Source organism: Tarenaya hassleriana, unplaced genomic scaffold (genome assembly GCF_000463585.1).
Source record: "Tarenaya hassleriana unplaced genomic scaffold, ASM46358v1 Cleome5, whole genome shotgun sequence".
In the NCBI taxonomy this organism is placed as follows: domain Eukaryota; kingdom Viridiplantae; phylum Streptophyta; class Magnoliopsida; order Brassicales; family Cleomaceae; genus Tarenaya; species Tarenaya hassleriana.
In genome coordinates, this window is record NW_010967707.1 from 510730 (window position 1) to 530790 (window position 20061).

General features: G+C 42.9%; 7 protein-coding genes across 7 annotated transcripts in view; 5 read left to right on the forward strand and 2 right to left on the reverse strand.

Annotated features, from left to right (window-relative positions):
* The window catches only part of LOC104825962 (endoglucanase 17-like), a 3192-nt gene extending 808 nt beyond the window's left edge, over positions 1-2384 (reverse strand). Inside the window, exons 1-7 of the mRNA XM_010558423.1 lie at positions 1993-2384; positions 1455-1661; positions 1136-1336; positions 954-1046; positions 667-828; positions 417-528; positions 1-109 (exon numbers count right to left, since the gene is read on the reverse strand). The exon at positions 1-109 is cut by the window's left edge and continues 17 nt beyond it. Of these exons, the coding sequence (XP_010556725.1) occupies positions 1-109; positions 417-528; positions 667-828; positions 954-1046; positions 1136-1336; positions 1455-1661; positions 1993-2241 (1133 nt within the window). The 5' untranslated portion in view covers positions 2242-2384. The remainder of the gene's footprint in view (positions 110-416; positions 529-666; positions 829-953; positions 1047-1135; positions 1337-1454; positions 1662-1992) is intronic.
* The window catches only part of LOC104827367 (sucrose synthase 3-like), a 13554-nt gene extending 5232 nt beyond the window's left edge, over positions 1-8322 (forward strand). The window contains exons 2-7 of the mRNA XM_010560540.2: positions 6846-6985; positions 7159-7291; positions 7431-7582; positions 7691-7835; positions 8037-8105; positions 8317-8322. Of these exons, the coding sequence (XP_010558842.1) occupies positions 6888-6985; positions 7159-7291; positions 7431-7582; positions 7691-7835; positions 8037-8105; positions 8317-8322 (603 nt within the window). The 5' untranslated portion in view covers positions 6846-6887. The remainder of the gene's footprint in view (positions 1-6845; positions 6986-7158; positions 7292-7430; positions 7583-7690; positions 7836-8036; positions 8106-8316) is intronic.
* On the reverse strand, positions 3781-6804 carry LOC104825960 (pectinesterase-like). The gene is made up of 3 exons (XM_010558422.2): positions 5941-6804; positions 5572-5732; positions 3781-4518 (listed from the first exon to the last, which is right to left on the reverse strand). The coding sequence occupies exons 1-3, from the start codon at positions 6753-6755 to the stop codon at positions 3851-3853; spliced, it is 1644 nt and encodes a 547-aa protein (XP_010556724.1). The 5' UTR covers positions 6756-6804; the 3' UTR covers positions 3781-3850.
* A 2188-nt stretch (positions 8323-10510) lies between the features above and the next one.
* Positions 10511-13009, forward strand: LOC104825964 (probable pectinesterase/pectinesterase inhibitor 7). Its single transcript, XM_010558425.1, has 2 exons — positions 10511-11802; positions 12124-13009. Exons 1-2 carry the CDS (start codon positions 10797-10799, stop codon positions 12816-12818), a joined length of 1701 nt encoding a protein of 566 aa, XP_010556727.1. The 5' UTR covers positions 10511-10796; the 3' UTR covers positions 12819-13009.
* Positions 13010-13227: 218 nt separating this feature from the next.
* Positions 13228-15417, forward strand: LOC104825965 (bifunctional epoxide hydrolase 2). The gene is made up of 3 exons (XM_010558428.2): positions 13228-13782; positions 14593-14831; positions 14922-15417. Exons 1-3 carry the CDS (start codon positions 13318-13320, stop codon positions 15166-15168), a joined length of 951 nt encoding a protein of 316 aa, XP_010556730.1. The 5' UTR covers positions 13228-13317; the 3' UTR covers positions 15169-15417.
* Positions 15418-15677: 260 nt separating this feature from the next.
* On the forward strand, positions 15678-18565 carry LOC104825966 (exocyst complex component SEC15B). The gene has a single exon (XM_010558429.1). It carries the CDS (start codon positions 15744-15746, stop codon positions 18156-18158), a length of 2415 nt encoding a protein of 804 aa, XP_010556731.1. The 5' UTR covers positions 15678-15743; the 3' UTR covers positions 18159-18565.
* Positions 18566-19289: 724 nt separating this feature from the next.
* LOC104825967 lies at positions 19290-20035 on the forward strand. The gene has a single exon (XM_010558430.1). The coding sequence runs from the start codon at positions 19419-19421 to the stop codon at positions 19908-19910; it is 492 nt and encodes a 163-aa protein (XP_010556732.1). The 5' UTR covers positions 19290-19418; the 3' UTR covers positions 19911-20035.
* The last annotated feature ends 26 nt before the right edge of the window (positions 20036-20061 follow it).

Here is a 20061-nt window from a genome sequence, read left to right on the forward strand (position 1 = left end):
TTGACGACGGTGCGGGCGGAGGTCAAGTTCTTGGCATAGGTCAAGAGCAAGAACGATGTCGACGTTACATACTGCATGTTGCTATCTCCCATCTTGAATAATAGCCCGCCTATACACACACACATACATACATATATACCAACATTTAAATGTTGTTTCTTGTTAGTTTATTTGCTCCCCACACAAATACACACATACATATACCCACAGGCCACAATATATGTATCCATGTACTGAAATGTCTTTCTTTTACCCCCAACGGTCTGTTTCGAATTTCAAAAAATGGCATTTTTAAAATGACCCAAACTATTTCTCATCCAAAAGTTTTGATCTTTTTTTCAACAATTTTGAAATTCAAAGATTTAAAGAATGTTGGGGGGTAGAAATGTAAGAATGTGAAAGATGAGGGGCGAGACCTGGGGTGAACTGGGAAGAAGAGAAAGGGGCACCGGGGATGACAGAGCAGATGAAATTATCAGCATGCCCTTTGTACTCATGCAGCGACTTCACCTTCTGAACCAGGAACGCCTTCAACAAACAGCATTATAACCCCACATGGGTTTTAAATTTTCAACCTTTTTTCTTTGGGTGGGCCAAAAAATCAAACTTTTATAATTTATAATTTCTGGGTTTTAGCCTTTAGGGTTCTGAAGCTAAATAATCCACCTTGGACAGAAGAATCCTGGCTCCGACATGCTTGTTATCCCAACCGAAGGTGTTGTCGAACTGAGCAGCTCCAAGGATCTGTCCGTTGACTTGGATGTAGTTCAGATATGTCGGTTTCTTTGTGGCCTTGTGCAACCAAGCAGCTCCCCACAACAGTTCATCCTGAAATCCATTATAAACAGTCCCCATTATCCAGATTCTTGTACGGGTCTTGTGATTATTATCAGTGAAAACAGTTTCAATCGATTTCAATAGAGACCCGTCCATTGTAACAGCTGTTGTCTCACCTGATATCCAGAGTAAGAACAGTAGAATGGGCAGACGGCCGGTTTCAACCCAGCACTGTATGGGCCTCTGTATTTGTCGGCGAACGCGAAAACCTTAAATCCCCCGAGCAAAAAGACCGAATTTTTGAATCAGATGAAACCCAGTTGAGTTAAAAATTAGGGATTTCTGTCACGTTAGTTACCCTAATGGCTCGTCGGAGAAGGATTTTGGAGTAGAAAGGGTCACATTTCCTGAAAACGATGGAAGCGGCGGCGAGAGCAGCGGCTGTTTCGCCGGCGACATCTGAACCAGGAGTGTTCTTGTCCACTTTGAACACACTTCTCGGCGTGTCCATGTCTTCTGGTCTCTCCCAACAGGCATGGTCCTTGTTCGCGTCACCAACCTAAAACCCAAAAAAAAAAACAGAATCACAGAACATGTGACAGCATTTCTCGATCTCAACCAAGATTATGGTTTGGTTCCTTCCCCTGTTCGGATGATGGGAAAGAGTGGAGAGGAACCTGAACATAAATGACACCAGGGCGTGAAGTGGCTTTGAGGAGATAGTCAGTGGCCCAACGGATAGCTTCTTTGGCGTTTTGCAGCTCAGATTTCATGAGACCACCGAACTCAATCACGCTCCATGAGAGCATTGTGGTTGTGAACGCCATTGGAAACCCAAACTTCACATTGTCCCCTGCGTCATAGTATCCTCCCACCAGGTCCACCTGCACAAGAAAACATCAGTGCAAATCAAGAAAATGGGGGGGAAAGTCAAGTTTTTTACTGCTGGGTATGGTCCTGTTCATACACTAAACCCAGAAAGATTGCACTTTTCAACAGCTAGATTACAGAAAGTGGACTGCATTGCTGAAATCTCTCGCTAATCGTGCAAAAACTGAAGTTCGTGTTTGTACGTATCGCAGAAAGATTTGGTTTTGTTTCCTTATTCTCGTGCTTCTGTGCATTTCACTCGACAGAAGCGCCAGCATTGCCGCTTTTCCGACCAGAACAAGAACAAGAAAGACAGAGAAAGTCGAGAGATTCGAAGGAAATTACGTGAAGGGCAGAGCCGTCAAAGAGACCAGAGTCTCTCCTCCAAGCCATCCTCTGGTTGGAGGGAAGCTTCCCAGACCTCTGGCCTTCGAAGAAGAGAATGGATTTGGTGAGAGCGTCTCTGTAATTGTGCTTGGCGAAGCGGCGTCGATGGTGGCGAGAAGCGTAGGGGAAGCCATTGCAGAGAAGCAGGAAGAAACACAGGAAGACGATAACTCGAAGGCCAAAAGAAGAAGAAGGAAGGAGAACCATTCTCTTCACTCAGAGAGAGAGAGAGAGATGTGAATAACCAACTAACCAACGACCAGAGACTGCAGAAGCTGCTGCGAGAGGAACAGAGGAAGTAGCTCTGCTCTTTATAGAGGGAAAAAGGGGCTGCCTCTCTGTTTTCCCATCCGTTGGTTAATGAGTCTCCTCTATAATCAAATTCTTATGGGCAAACCCCAAAAACTCACATCGACATAATACGATACAAAAAAAAAATGCTTGTCAGAAAAGAAATGGGGTTTCTGACAAAAAGTACGAAAGATATGGGGTTGAAAATGAAAGGACAAACGGAGAAGTGTGGCCGAACTCAGAACACATGTAGGATAAATATAAGAACATTTTAAATATTGAGGGGCTTTTTTATAATTTTCCTTAAAAACATCCCCATCGCTTTTGTCCGTACGTTTGGGGGATATTATTGTAAAAACGGCGACCCATTCGTAGTAATAAATAACTGTAAGAGTTGCCGATGATACATTTATATTTCACCATTTACCATCGGTGAATGTTGCAAATAATATCTCGATATAATAATAATAATTATTATTATTTAGTTTAACGGCACCAAATCATGCGGATAGTATTTGCCAACGACTCGGAGGATGTACGAATGATGATGATAACAAGTGTGAACTTCATATATGATCATGTAACTTTTGACCCTTTTACCCGTATTTTAGGAGCTCAACACATATATTAATAAATATAGACCATAAACCGATCAAACAATGTATATCAATAAAAGATTCATTTATAATATGCATTTGATTATTTAATATAACAAACAGTATTGAGTATATTTGAATTATCTGAAATAGACAAAACGGATAAAATGAAAATATAAGTTTAAAGTTTGCGAATCAATCAGAAAATGCTTGATCATCCAAAAGAGGAATTGAAACCATTTTTTTTTTTCTGAAAGACGATACAATCAAAACACTATTTGGATTTAGAAATCGACCGAACTTCCTTAACAAATCTGAACATATTCGATAACTTTCACTTCCACTCTTTTATCGTTATATATATATATATATATATATATATATATATATATATCTGAATAACAAGAGAAGTAATAATAGGACGAATAATGGAGGGAAAGCCACGGAAGAGGAACATGTGTAGAATGTCATACAGACATGTGCACCCTATGTTCATTTCGTATATTTGTTCCACATGACGACCCCCTCCATCACAAAAGCAATATCCCAAAATATATAAAATATAAAATAAATAAAATTGGATTTCATGTTCTTCTTCTTGTATGCTTCTCTGTAAAAGTCTCCCCATTATTGTAACCCCAAAAAAGATGGTAAAGCTCATTCCCTATCCACGTACGTATATATACATATATATATATATATATATATATATATATATAAGTCACATGCTTGGGCCCTTTGCCTTTCCTTCCGCTAATTTTGAGTTTTTTTAATTTTATTTTTGTGTAATTGTGTTGCCATGTGCTTTAATAAATATACATACTTTATGAATATGGAAAACCATAATTCAGATATTAGATTCGTTTTTTAGGCAACAAAAGCAATTTCCATATATATTTTTAAGGCAATTGATTCTACATATTACAACATTAGCCCAAGCCAAGGGAGAATGGGATCTTGGTGGAATTAAGCCACGCGTCCCCCTGGACGAATGGACCGACGGTGAATTTGCTTGCCTCTGTCGAGCTATTGATGACCCGATAACCGGCCCATTTCACCCGGTTCGTCGTGTTCGAACCGGGACCCCGGTTCATGTACTCTCCGTAATACAGAGTGTCGAGGGCAAAATCGCCATTCCACTCCAACCACCCGGCCGGGTCCACCGCGTCATCGATATACGATTTTATGAACACCGTCCTAGAATAAGCCTTCCACGGCCGTCCAAGGTACGTCTTCACGGCGGCTTTCGCCGGGATCAAGTCGGCGGCCCTCACGCTAACGACTTTCGGGTCCTCACGGCCCTGGGCGGTGTATATGTTTTTCTGGTTAGGGTTCGGTTTTCGGGCGTAGAGATTGCAGTTTTGGAACACGACTGCTGCGTTACCGAATATGAAATCGACCGTTCCGTAAATGTCGCACTCTCGGAAGAATTGGCGGAACGAATGGACGTAGAGAGTGTCTTGGTAGCCGACAAAGCTACAGAGGTAAAAGGCGGAGTGGTCGGAGCCGCTGCGGAGAGCCACCGCCTGGTGTTTGGTCGGACCGGCAAAGTTCTCGAACGTTATGCCTTTGGCTATGAATCCATTTCCTACCACAGCTGCATGAACAATGATATATATACACACACAAATTAATACACATTTTGAAAAATTTGATAGTTGTTGGATCGGAATTGGTCCCAAGAAATAGTTGGGTTAAGCCCATAAGAAGTTAGATTCTATGTTTTAAAACCGGACTTGACCGGCCGGTCAAACTGCGATCCAGTGAGTTTTTGGTTTGCGTTTCAGTCAACCTACGTTGAACCGGCTAAATCAGACGAAAACCGGCGAACCAACGAAAGAAAAAACAAAAGAATTTTGCTATTGAACGTGCATGACTGCATGGTCCGACATTTAACAATTCTTCCTATATTCGCATGCATGAACTTTGGATTCTTAATTATGTAATAACTCTGTTTCAGTACATGATGATGATCCTGTAAATGCATTTTCATGAAAAGAGAACACCTTATGGGCGAACTGATTAAAGTGAGGACCAAAGGTTGAAAAACAAGTCGACAACCACCGAAGCTGATGATATAAAATGTGACATGTCCCAGCACGCGTTAAAATGATTATGCTGGACCAATTTACCTAATGTTCGAAATAATCATTATACCATATGAATTTTAATAAAGTGACTGTATTTAAAAAAATTGAGATAAAATTGTCGTACCATGAGACCGTCTAAGAAAGCGACTCGTCGGATCATGCATGCTTTATTATTAATTATGTGTATATAGTTGTCTAATAAATTTTTATGAGTAAATCATGAACCACATCTCGAGAATATATACTTATGTCGTCACAAATTCGCCATCAGGATTATAAAAACATTGGCTTAGCCCCATTTTTTTTATATATATATAAACATTAGATAATTAATAATGTGGTATAAACAAAGCATGAAAACGTATTTCATTCATGTATAACAGTCAGCCCGACGTTATAAACCCGCCTATATTATTAGTCACACTCAGTGAACCAAACTCTAAAATGTCAAATGAAATTGGGTAGTTAAATGTTAATTCTGAACATATGGTCCGATTTCGTGTAACTTTTGAAACTTTTGGGGCCAAAATGAGATAATGAAAAAAGGAAAAAAGACTCACCGACGGTGGCGGAGCGAAAAGTAGTCCAGCCATCGACGACATTGCGGTTAGCCTTTACAACTGTCTTCCCAATTCCATCTCCCACTAACATTAACATAGTCTTCTTCCTCCCTACTTCCACATTCTCAAAATACGCCCCCTCCTTTATGTATATCACAAATCTACCCCATAATTATTATATTAGTCACTTTTAGTATATCAACCAATAAATTATTCGAACTGATACATACATTATACATATATACGTAAAATATTACGTTCAACGATACTTTACATTCGAGGATTGCACCTCGTTATTAAAAACATATATATATATATATATATATATGTATGTAATGTACGGTCGATGAGAATTGTGTACGTACGTACCTTGTGGTGCTTGAGTTGGGGGCGGCGGCCACGGCGGCGCTAACGGTGGTGAAGTTTCCGGTACCGTCTTTAGCAACGACTAGATCGAACAACTTGGTATCGTTCGCCGGAGCCTGAAGCAACCTCCGGTCACTCCTCGAAACCCATGTCGGGAAACCACCGTTCTCAACCCTCCCATACTCTGGGAACACCCCTGGCTTCGCCGGAATCTCCTGAAGCATGGCCAAAGAGTTGCTGACGTGGCGGGAGATGTTGAAGAGGCTGTCCTTTATGCTATCTCGGACCCTGTACTTCCTGTTCCTCTCGTTGAAGGCGAAACCGTCGAGGCACGTGTACTGGTTCGTCATGGCGGCGCTGAGGAGCGTCTGTAGGTCGTAGAACTCACGCGCCGCCGAAGGAGAGTGAAGGTCGGCGAGGGCATCGTCGAGGTCGCCGGCGGTGTCGCCGAGAAGCTCGAGGCAGTCCTCGAGGGCACGGCTGTCACGGGGGCTGAGGTCAGGACCGAGGCGGCGCTGGAGGCCGGAGCAGTTCGAAGACGAGATCATCACCTCGGAGATGGTCTCGTTGACGGTTGCGGCGATGAGTTCCGGTACGGAGGAGGAATTACCCGGCGGGAGAGAGGAAAGAGGGGAGAAGCATAGATCCTTGAAGCGCGTGCGTTCACACGCTGTGCGGACGAGTCGGGATGGGGTTTGGGAGGTAAAACGCTGCGTCTTGTGGATGTAGGGATGTGGAGGAGATGATGAAATGGAGAAGATCATGACAATGGACAGTGCAAGTGCAAGGGGAAGTGAAGTAAGACGGAGAAGATGCATTTTTTGAGAAGTTGGTGTATATGAGAGATGACTGGAAACGATATATATATATATATATATATATAGCGAAGAAGGGAGTGATGCTTCGTGGTAAAGTTTGAAGCTTTTGGCTCGATTGATTGTTCGATAACCATGTCGAATCCTAAGCTTACTCGAATTCCGAGCATGAGAGAGCGCGTCGAGGACACGCTCTCCGCTCACCGCAACGAGCTCGTCGCCCTTCTCTCCAGGTTTGGTCCTATTTCCTTCTCCGTTCTTCCATCGGTTTCTTTTGACCCTTTTTCCGGGATTACGAGAAGTCGCGATGCTGTTTCTGTTTGTTTCCCGAGAAAATTTCGACTCGGGTTGCTGATTGTTTGTTTGGGTTTGGGTTCGCGTCTGTGTTTTGGCGGGACAATTGAAGGTATATGGATCAGGGGAAAGGGATTTTGCAACCGCATAACTTGATCGATGAGCTCGAGTTCGTGATCGGAGATGATGAAGCGAAGAAGGGACTCTCCGACGGTCCCTTTGGCGAAATCCTCAAGTCGGCCATGGTGAATTTCGAAATTTTTCAAAGTTTTTTTGCACTCAGTCTCATTAGCCTGAGTTCTTGTAGTTCTTCTTCGTATGGGTTTACTGTCAACTGTATTCAGACAGTGGAAAACGTTAGGTATCGGGTCTAATTTTGTGCAGGAAGCCATCATCGTGCCGCCCTTCGTGGCCATAGCTGTTAGGCCGAGACCTGGAATTTGGGAATACGTTCGTGTTAACGTCTTCGAGCTTAGCGTGGAGCAATTAACGGTTTCTGAATATCTTCGTTTCAAGGAAGAACTCGTTGATGGAGAGTAAGCAAATTCCTTCACTATCATCAACATAAAGATGAGATTTTTTTTTATGGATCTTACGCGTGAAAGAACTCATAAGATTTGAATTTTTGTGGATGAATGTCTAAGGGTTGAGGATCCTTTTCTGCTCGAGCTCGATTTCGAACCCTTCAATGCGAACGTTCCTCGCCCAACGCGTTCTTCGTCTATCGGTAACGGAGTTCAGTTTCTGAATCGTCACTTGTCTTCCATCATGTTCCGTAACAAATTTACCGTTACGTTACCGTCTCCGACACATCTTTCCGGTTTCTTTATTTTTCCCTTTTAATTTAAAATAAAATCAAAGGCCTTTGCACATAATTGTAGAGTATTTCGACCTCGATCCCTCACCGATCTCTCCGATTCTCTCAAGAACAGAAAGAAAAACGAGACAGCGGAATAACGGGAGGTAAAACGCTGCGTCTTGTGGATGTAGGGATGTGGAGGAGATGATGAAATGGAGAAGATCATGACAATGGACAGTGCAAGTGCAAGGGGAAGTGAAGTAAGACGGAGAAGATGCATTTTTTGAGAAGTTGGTGTATATGAGAGATGACTGGAAACGATATATATATATATATATATATATATAGTGCGAAGAAGGGAGTGATGATGGTAATTAGTATATAGTGTTTATATAGGTGCGGGTTAGTGTATTTTGTCTACTTGTCTTTTTGTGGTTATGATATAATGGAAAAATATGTGATTTTCAACAGCCATGAAAGTGACTGAACATGGTGGTGGTGCGTATATTCAACACTTCTATTACGATCCCATTATGTAAAATTTGGATCATATCATATAACGAATACGTCCAATGCCATGCATGCATGCGGTTGAATCAACGGACCATATTGGATATTACAGTTTTAAGCAAACCATCTTCCTAAAAATACCATTCACCTATGTACGTAAGCCGACGTCTTAGACCATATTATATATGTTACACGCACACATACAAATTATATGTAACGTGATTAAAAAAATACATATTAAATTATAGGATACGATTTCACCGAATTTTATAAAACATGCATGGGCAAAGTGGGTCACTGATTAAATTTGGATCTAAGCACGAATAGGGCCTCCCATCTCTAAGTTACATAACTCATGAAACCAAATCACGATCGATACTGTCACGACCCTGAAGTTAGATTGCGCAATAGAAACATCTACAGGCATTGATTGGCTTATGTCTTTGAAGTTCTCCAATGGGTGTGGAATGTGTGACAACGAGAAAAGCAGAGGATAACATGCGTGCCGTTTTTGTTAACCCGTGACTTTAATTTCTTCCTACAACGTACACATTGGTAGTAAACTCTCATATTTATAAATATATTATTAACCCAAAATGAAATTATGGACGTTAACATTTTGTTATGTACGATTATATATAGATATAATATTATCTTTAATTATACATTGGAATTTTCAAAGAATATCTATAGAAAAATTGTCATTTTTCTACCAGAAATATAATTAAATGAACCACCGAATAATAAATTGACATAATTATATACATGCATGTCATATCACGTTGAGGCTCAGAGTCTGTCCTTTTCGGACCGTTTTGTCTTGGACCTTGTTCGAGGCAAATCCATTTAAAACACGTCATGTTTAACAATCCGACAAAAAAATGGAAATTAAAATAATCAAATTTTTATTACAAAAATATAAATCATTAACGACCCATCTCGACAAGTAGGGTGCACTTTAAAACTAATTTATTTAATTTTATCATCGTAATATATTTAGTTAATAAAAAAAAGAAAATCCTAAAGGTGGATGAATGGTGCGAGTGAGTGAGTATTGGATTGGGTTTAGCATGAAGTCTCGATTATTTGTGCGTGTTGACCAATAGACATATATATATATATATATATATGACATAAATATAATATATATATATATATAATATAACACAATTTCGTTCTCGAGTGGTTTACAGTTCTATATAAATTACAAGTTTTTCAATAAGTTGTCCAAAAATGTATTTTATATTTTAAAAATTTTATACAATAAAATAAAACCTAATTTTCATCCAAACATAAAATTTGATAACAATCCCTATATTTGTATGCATTTGCAGTGGTTGCACTCTATTGACAAATAAATCGATCTTCAAACAATATATATATATATATATATATATATATATATATGTAATTACGTTCTTGCGTACTATACAGGTTTTTCTATAAATTACATTATTTATTACGATGTATGTGTGCATGCATATATAAATCAACATTTTTTTATTATATTATTTGACATAATTGTTAGGAAATGTCATACGAGTCCAATGGAAAGAGACTTGGAACGTGTTTGGTGGGGATTTCCGGTATGGTTTTTTTTTATGCATATTATATTTATCCATAATTATTCAAGAACACAAACAATCTATAATCATCACGATAATATGAACATACATTGTCCCAGATCTAAGCTGGTTTTAGGTGAACAGAAAGGTTCATATAGAGCTACTAACAACACCAAAAGACCCATCAATCTATTTTAACATTTGACTTATTCATATATATATAGATAATTTTTTATATTCTTCGTCCATTTACAATTAATTTTACGCACGATTTTAATGTATATTTTACTCCATGGCCAGTTTGTTTTATTCTATTTATCTTTGAGCTACGTACATTTTAAAAATATATATCTGACCGAAGAAATTAACAGTGAGGCTACGCCGGTAACCGGCGAAATCGCCGGACGAACCGTGGTCAATAACTCACAACGGCTAGTTTCAGAACCGGCTCGGGATATTACAAATCTAATTAGTTCATAAATTACATTTATATATTTCGAGCCTGGACATTGAATTGTAAATATAAATAAATCCATAACTATATCATAAATGGATGAATGTATATATATATATAGAGAGAGAGAGAGAGAGAGAGAGAATCGGTGAACATTAAGATGCAGGACAGCTAGGCAGCTTTGAAGGTGCAGCATCCGATGATTAATCTCGAGGAACAACGCGTTTTTCCTCGCACAAGTTGACTTGGAGATTTGCACCCTTCCTACTATTTTATAACCACAAGTGCAAATTAATTTAATTTAACTCTGTAACAATATCAAAATTTAATCGGACCCTCCTCCAGTCACTCTTCACTCTATATAAACCCACTCACCCCCGACTTCATAATGTCACCACCAAAAAATAAAAATAAATTCCGACATGGCATTTACCACCGCACTCGTTCTTCTCACCACACTCTTGTCTCTCGAAACACTTGTCGTTGCTTCTCAAACTGTCTCTAACTCATCGTCCTCGAGTATCTGCAAAACGACGCCGGATCCTAAGTACTGCAAATCAGTGCTGCCCAACACTACACATGGCGACGTTCACGATTACGGTCGGTTCTCTCTCCGCAAATCGCTATCGCAGTCGCGGAAATTCGTTCGAGTCATTGATAAATACCTCAAACGCAATACCCACCTGACGCAGACGGCCGTTAGGGCTCTCCAAGACTGCCGTTTCCTCGCCGGCCTCACAATGGACTACCTCTTAACGTCGTTTGAGACCGTTAACGCCACCAGCAAAACGCTGACGCTCCCCAAAGCTGACGACGTCCAAACGCTCCTCTCCGCGGCGTTGACCAACGAACAAACCTGCCTCGACGGTCTGACCACGGCTTCCGCCACGTGGACCGTACGAAACGGCGTCGCTTTGCCTCTGGTCAACGACACGAAGCTCTACAGCGTCTCGCTCGCTCTCTTCACCAAAGGGTGGGTCCCGAAGAAGAAGAAACGGGTCGGGTTCTCGTGGATCCACCCGAACGAAGCCTCCCACAAGCCCTTCCGGGTCTTCCGTAACGGATTCCTGCCGTTAAAGATGGCGGACCGGACACGCGCCGTCTACGAGTCCGTCAGCCGGAGGAAGCTCGCCGGAGAAGGAGACGACGGGAGCACGGTGATGGTGAGCGACTGCGTGATCGTTAGCCAAGACGGCACCGGAAACTTCTCCACAATCTCCGATGCCGTTGCGGCGGCGCCGAACAACACCGACGGAAGTAACGGCTTCTTCTTGATCTACATAACGGCGGGGATTTACGAAGAGTACGTTTCGATCGCGAAGAACAAGAAGTTCTTGATGATGGTCGGCGACGGAATCAACCAGACGGTGATCACCGGTAACAGGAGCGTCGTCGACGGTTGGACCACGTTTAACTCCGCTTCTTTCGGTACGTTTTATTACACACAATATCTTACCGACACGTTATGAAAAATAATTTAATTTTTCTTGTACGTAATAATAATCGATCACAGCTTTTTCGCGCTACACGACAAAATTTATTCTACTTTTGAGATACATATGGTTGAATAGGAGAAAATGTAAATAATTTTCTACGCGATTCCCATGACGGACATTGAAAATAGTATCAATAATAGAAAAATATTATATACCACTATAGTATAGGCTAATATGGACTATATATTATTCAGTAACAAATAATGAATAATGGTCATTCTTCTTCACGTGATAATTTTTTTTTGGTTGGCAGCGGTGGTGGCGCCGAACTTCGTGGCCGTGAACATCACTTTCCGGAACACGGCCGGACCGGAGAAGCATCAGGCGGTGGCGGTCCGGTCCGGGGCAGATCTGTCCATATTCTATGGTTGTAGTTTCGAGGCATATCAAGACACGCTCTACACGCATTCTCTCCGACAGTTCTACCGAGAATGCGATATCTATGGAACGGTCGATTTCATATTCGGAAATGCGGCGGTCGTTTTCCAAAACTGTAATATTTATCCGAGACAGCCCTTGCAGAACCAGTTCAATGCCATCACGGCTCAGGGGCGTACGGACCCTAACCAGAACACCGGTACGTCGATCCACAACTGTACCATTAAACCGGCCGACGATTTGGTTGCGAGCAATTTTACGGTTAAGACATATTTGGGACGACCTTGGAAGGAATATTCTCGAACGGTTTACATGCAATCGTACATTGACGGTTTTGTTGAACCGGTCGGTTGGAGGGAGTGGAACGGGGATTTTGCGTTGAGTACGCTGTATTACGCAGAGTACAACAATACCGGACCCGGTTCAAATACCACTAACCGGGTTAATTGGCCCGGTTATCACGTGATTAATTCCACGGACGCAGCTAATTTCACGGTCTCGAGCTTCTTGCTCGGCGATGACTGGATCCTTCAGTCCGGCGTGCCTTACTTTGGCGGTTTACTTTCATGATTTTTTTTCCATATATTGTAATTTGAATTATTATTATTATTATTATTGTTTTTAATTTTTTTAGGGGGAATTAATTAGATTTCGTATTTGTTTTGCGCAAATGTAATAAGTTATTGTACGACATCCAAGCTCGGAAATGTGAAGCTTGTATACATTTTTTGAGAAATTATAAATTGAAACAAATTATTTTTTTTTGGAATTTTCATATATTTTTCGACCAATATAAGAAAATAATCAAATATTTTGTTTAATTTTACAGCTATACCGATCTAAATTACATGATTGGTCTACCGAAGAATTGACTATATGCATTTAAATTACTTGTATAATTACTGATTACATTATTAATGTAAAATATTTATATGGACTGAGCTTTTGAAATTGACTTGAGTGGGAGGAAAGGCATATCAATAAGGATCACCACAAACCATCGTATATTTATCTTCAGCCCCGTGGGAAAACAAAACGACGGCGACGAAGAAGGAGGAGGGCGACGAGAATGGAGAAGATAGTGCACACGACGGTCTCCACGAATGGCATAAACATGCATGTCGCTTCGATCGGTTCAGGCCCTCCGATTCTATTCCTCCATGGCTTCCCTGATCTCTGGTACTCGTGGCGCCACCAGCTCCTTTCCCTCTCGGCCCTAGGTTACCGGGCGATCGCCCCCGACCTCCGCGGCTATGGCGACTCCGACGCGCCGCCTTCGCTTGAGTCATATACCGTCCTCCACCTCGTCGGCGACCTCGTCGGGCTTCTCGATTCCCTCGGCCTCGACCGTGTTTTCCTCGTCGGTCACGATTGGGGCGCCATCGTCGCCTGGTGGCTCTGTCTGATTCGACCCGACCGAGTCAACGCGCTGGTCAACACTAGCGTCGCCTTCAGCCCCAGGAACCCCGCCGTGAAGCCTGTCGACGGTTTCAGGGCCTTGTTCGGTGACGATTACTATATCTGCAGGTTTCAGGTGAGATTGAGCTCCTAAGCTCAAATTTAATTTTGTGGATAATTAGGGTTTAAACGATCTTTTAATGTCGACACCAATTATGATTGTTAGTGAAGTTTATTGCTCACTCTCCAGTTCCACCAATGGATTGGCAATTACGACGTTTGATTTTGACATTTTGCGGTCTCGAAGGTGGGAACTTAATTGCAACACCACGAATGTTAATGGCGATTCTTCTTCCACGTTTTGTGGACTATTTTATGCGACAGATTAGGCTAATTGGGGCTGTTCATGGTTCTGGAATAAGTTATTGAAAATAGGAAGTGTTGTGAAATGGAACTTCTCCATTGTCCATGAGGGTTCTTACCCATTACAGTTGAGCCATTAAATGATTGTTGGTATTGGTTGACCAAATGACAGGGATCCATTTATAGGTTCCATTTACTGAACTATCAAATTCACAGTGTATTGAGTTATTTTTCGCTCAGAGAAAGTTGAATAACTGGGAAGACAATGTTTTTGGAATTTGTAATTACTTGAAGTGTATATCTATATTGCTGTATCTGGGACTATCATCTTACCCTCTGGAACTATGCCGAGATTAGTGCTGCCTCTGTTATGCAAGTCGCACTTGGGGGTGTGTTCGGTAGAAGCGAGTAAAGCTCGCACTAATGTTGCGGAAAGCCGTTATTAGCTTGTATGATTTCCATGACATGGATGTATGATATATTTGGCTGATTGAAGTAGATTCAATTGTCAGTTTGTGATTTTTTTTTCTTTCTGTTTCTTAACTCTCTCTCTCTCTGTGCTGGTGATTGGAAACTGTCATAGGAGCGTGGAGAGATCGAAGAGGACTTTGCTCAAGCTGGTGCTAAGAAGTTGATAACCAAATTTCTCACCTCACGTAATCCACGCCCACCGTGTATTCCCAAAGCACTTGGGTTCAGAGGTTTACCTGATCCACCATCTTTGCCTGATTGGCTCACCGAACAGGACATCGATTATTATGCTGAGAAATTTAGCCAGAAGGGCTTCACCGGAGGACTTAACTACTACCGAGCTATGAACCTGTAAAAGCCCTACAAACTCGTCCAACACATCTTGACTCCATTCCCCAATCGAAAGTTGTAGTGTTTATTTGTTGGTTTGGGTTTTTGCAGGAGCTGGGAATTGACAGCACCATGGACTGGTGCACAGATCAAGGTGCCGGTGAAGTTCATGGTGGGGGACTTAGATGTCACATACCACATCCCTGGTGTGAAGGAATACATACACGAGGGTGGCATCAAGAAGCAAGTCCCCTTTCTACAAGAGGTGGTTGTATTGGAAGGAGTCGGCCATTTCCTCCAGCAAGAGAAACCCGAAGAAATCACTGCCCACATTCACGACTTCTTCAAGAAATTCTGAGTACAACGCCCATGTTTCCTCTTCAGAAAGATATGAGCTGACCAGCTTGGTCTGAGCCATCCCATCAATGGGTTGCTCTTAATTAATGGGTTTGAAGAACATGCTTTCGTGTTCTTAGTTTAGTGTAATGGTTTTGAAGAATTGATGTAATTGATTCGTCCAGTGTAATGACCTTTGTTAAGACATTATCCTCTCTAGTTGGGACAAAATTAAAGACGCTGACCGAGTCCGAGGGTTTTAAGATGATCATTGACTTGTTGAATATTATAGATATGAAAAAGAAAAAGCTATGGACGTCGATCTCACGCGCCGGAGACGCGTATAAATCTCCGCCGCTTGGACAAAAAGACATAATGGACGGATACAAGTCAGAATAACCCCTCTTGTCGAAAGACGCTAATACCCTCGTCCTGCTTCGCCCACTCCGCTTCTTCCTCGGTGGCATTTTGGTCAAACCAAATTCCTCCGAATACCAAATCGGTTTGGACAAATCCTCGTTGTTTTTTCCCCATACCATCTCTGTACAGTTACCTAAACCAGTTGTGAGGAAAAAAAAAAGCGAAAAGGAAAAAAAAATGCAGTCTTCGAAAGGGCGGCGGAAAGTGGCACCCGCGTCCGCCGGCGCCGGCGGTGACTCGGCAGAGAAGCTGGACGAGCTCCTTATATCGTCGGCGATATGCAACGGCGATGATTTGGGGCCGTTCGTCCGGAAGACGTTCTCCACGGGAAAGCCGGAGACACTTCTCCACCATCTCCGTTACTTCGCGCGATCCAAGGAATCAGAGATCGAGGAGGTCTGCAAAGCTCACTACCAGGACTTTATCAGCGCCGTTGACGATCTCCGGTCGCTTCTCTCCGACGTCGAATCGCTCAAATCTGCGCTATCCGATTCCAACTCCAAGCTCCAATCCGTGGCGGTGCCGCTCTTGTCGTCTCTCGATTCGCTTGTTGAGGCTCAGACCGTGTCGAAGAACGTCGATCTGGCGATCAAATCGGTGACTCACTGTGTTCGGCTCATGGAGCTCTGCTCCCGAGCCAATCAGCATCTCCAGAGTGGTAATTTCTACATGGCGCTCAAGTGCGTTGACTCGATTGAGAGCGAGTTCATGGAGAAGACGCCGTCTTCGACGCTGAGACGGATGCTGGAGAAGAGGATCCCGTCTATCAGATCGTACGTGGAAAGGAAGGTGAGCAAGGAGTTCGGCGATTGGTTGGTCGAGATCCGTGTGGTAAGCCGAAATATGGGTCAGTTGGCGATCGGTCAAGCTTCGTCGGCTCGACAACGGGAAGAGGAGCTCAGGATGAAGCAGAGACAGGCCGAGGAGCAGACCCGGCTTAGCCTACGGGATTGCGTGTACGCGCTGAACGAAGAAGAAGAAGACGAAGACGAATTTGGGCCTCGCCCTTTCGGCGATGCTGGTAATGGCGGCGGTTCGTTAGGCTTTGATTTGACTCCACTCTACAGAGCTTATCATATTCATCAGACATTAGGCCTTGAAGATCGCTTCAAGCAATACTACTTCGAGAACCGGAAGCTTCAGCTAACATCCGATTTCCAGGTTTCTTCTATGACCCCGTTTCTCGAGTCTCATCAAACGTTTTTCGCGCAAATCGCCGGGTTTTTCATTGTAGAGGATAGGGTTTTGAGGACTGGAGGAGGTTTGATTTCGAAACTGGAGGTGGAGGGTTTGTGGGAAACTGCTGTTACTAAGATGTGTTCTGTGTTGGAGGATCAGTTCTCTAGGATGCAGACCGCTAATCATCTTTTGCTGATTAAGGATTACGTGAGCTTGTTGGGCGTGAGTTTGCGTAGGTATGGCTATGCAGTTGATGCACTTCTTGATGTCTTAAGCAAACACAGGGACAAGTATCACGAGTTGTTGCTGTCTGATTGCCGCAAACAGATCACCGAAGCTCTGTCGGCTGATAAGTTTGAGCAGATGTTGATGAAGAAAGAATATGAATACTCCATGAATGTGCTTTCTTTCCAATTACAAACCTCCGACATAATACCAGCGTTTCCTTACATCGCTCCGTTCTCATCCACGGTGCCAGATTGTTGCCGGATTGTGAGGTCTTTTATTGAGGATTCAGTAAGTTTCATGTCTCACGGTGGTCAGCTCGATTTCTACGATGTTGTGAAGAAGTATTTGGATAGGCTTCTCGGTGAGGTTCTTGACGAGGCTCTGTTGAAGCTCATAAACACATCCGTTCATGGAGTCTCGCAGGCAATGCAGGTCGCAGCAAACATGGCTGTGTTGGAGCGAGCTTGCGATTTCTTCTTCCGACACGCTGCACAGCTTTCAGGGGTTCCCTTGAGAATGGCGGAGAGAGGTAGGAGACATTTCCCCTTGACTAAATCGCAAGATGCAGCAGAAGATACGCTCTCTGGGATGCTTAAAAAGAAGATTGATGGGTTCATGGCACTGATAGAGAATGTTAACTGGGTGACCGATGATGCTCCAGTAGGTGGGAACGAGTACGTGAACGAGGTTTTGATATACCTGGAGACTTTGGTTTCCACTGCACAGCAGATATTGCCTGCCAAGGTACTAAAAAGGGTTTTGCATGATGTTCTCTCTCACATTTCCGAGAAGATTGTTGGAACATTATGCGGGGATTTGGTGAAAAGGTTCAGCATGGGATCTATCAAGGGACTTGACACTGATATTCAGTTGCTGGAGTCTTTTTCCGAAAACCTAACTCCACTGTTCGCAGATAAGGATGCTAGTGAGTTGAAGAAAGCTTTTGCAGAGATAAGACAGCTGATCAATTTGTTATTGAGTAGTCACCCGGAGAATTTCCTAAACCCCGTGATCAGAGAGAGGAGCTACAATGCTCTGGACTACAGGAAAGTGGCGATGGTCTCCGAGAAATTCAGGGACCCATCAGAAAGTATATTTGGGACATTTGGAACAAGAGGGGGCAGGCAAAATCCCAAGAAGAAATCTCTGGATGCATTGATAAAGAGACTGAAGGATGTCAGCTGATTCATATCCGAGCCACAAGGGTAGGTAGGCGGCAGGCCCTCTCTCTTGTTCCTTACTTATCTTTCACTTTGTGAATTGTGATTCATTGCGCTCTGTTTAATTGATATGTCAGAAGAAAGGCACATAAAACTGGTTTTTTCCCTCCAGATTGTATTTGCTCTCCCCCTCCCCCTTCATAAGCTTCGTATTTGTATGTAGCCAGCCAGCATTCCCTTTTATATATGAAATCTCAGTCCCAGCAGTCTGGAAGTGTTTCAGCCATCTTTGGTCCTGAAATCTGGCATGGTACGTTCTTCTCATCTTCCCATGCACCATTTATTTCTGTTCTGAAGTTGACCAGAATCAAGAACAGACGATATTTCCTCTGTTTTTTGTTCATGGAACTTTCGGTTCTTGTCAACTTTTCACTGCATTTGTCGAGCAGCTTGCATAGACCAGGATTATGGTTTATCTGTCATGTTCGCTCTCCGTATACATCGAACAGAACTGGTGAGACAAGTCTTACCTCGGCTCATTAGGTTCACACCCATTGTGCCAACCACTTACCCTACTGTCTATGTACATCCAGACAGCTTAACTAAGAACCCGTGTCTCCAAACGCAAAACCCACTTCGGTTTTCCTCCTCTCACTCCTCATCTCCTACTCTCTCGCATTCTCCGACCAAAAGCTGTCGGCCTACGAGGTTGTCATTGGGTACAACTTGCCGGTCGGAATCCTCCCCAAAAGGAGTGTTGTACAATGACCTGAATGAACCCTGAAACCGGCGAGTTCAACCGCGGTGAACTTCAACGGCACTTGCCGGTTCAAGATCGAGTCGTACCGGATCAATTACCGGCCCACCATTTCCGGCGTCACAAACCACCGGCCGAGTCACGACCCTGAAGGGCGTGCGTTTGATTGTAAAGTAGGTGACGATGATTTATTATGATGGGTTTGTGTTTTCCTTTTGAAAGTTTAGGCCTTTTGAGTATATTGAATTAAAGTTTAGGCCTTTTGTCTCATAAATAAATTCTGGATTTTCTCTAGTCCAGTTTCGCGACACGTGTCATTTGTCATCGAAACGGTGTCGTTCCAATGTGCAATTTGGTTCCCACACGGCTCATTGGAAGATATTTTCAACTCTTAAAAGCTTGAATAGTCGTCTTTCCCCGGAAGCTCCCTTTTTTTCCCCGAGAAAGTGACGGAAAAAGAGATCCAAACGGGAAAATCTCTCCTTTTTCTCGGAGACAATCGAACTGGATTCCTTTGGACAAAGACCTATGTCTCTCACTCCGATTCTCATCGCATCTTTTCTCTTCTTCTTCCATGTTCCTTCGACATCCGCAGCCGATGGGTCATCGGCGTACACCGTCCTCCAGAGTTACAACTTCCCCGTAGGAATCCTTCCTCAGGGAGTGGTGGGATATGATCTGGATAGATCCACCGGGAAGTTCCACGCGTATTTCAACGATTCGTGCAGCTTCTCTCTCGAAGGTTCTTACCAGTTGAACTACAAATCCACAATCAGTGGGTACATATCGCCGAACAAGCTCACAAAGCTGACTGGTGTGAAGGTTAAGGTCCTGTTCCTGTGGCTCAACATCGTGGAGGTCGTCAGGAATGGCGACGAGCTCGGTTTCTCCGTCGGGATCACGTCCGCTAACTTCGGGATCGACAATTTCTTCGAGTCGCCGCAATGCGGCTGTGGGTTTGACTGCAAAGGGTCGAAAATGGAGGAATCTGGGAGAAGCCCTTTGGTTTCTTCTGCTTGAAGGTAATTGTGTTGTTGTCAAAATGCCATCTTTGGCACCGAATCTGAACTCTTGAATGCGCATTGACGTTCTTCTGTATAATTTCCGTCTCCATCCAATAATTTGACAGCAATTTCTGATTTCCATTTCGTCTATCATTAGTTTGTAGCCG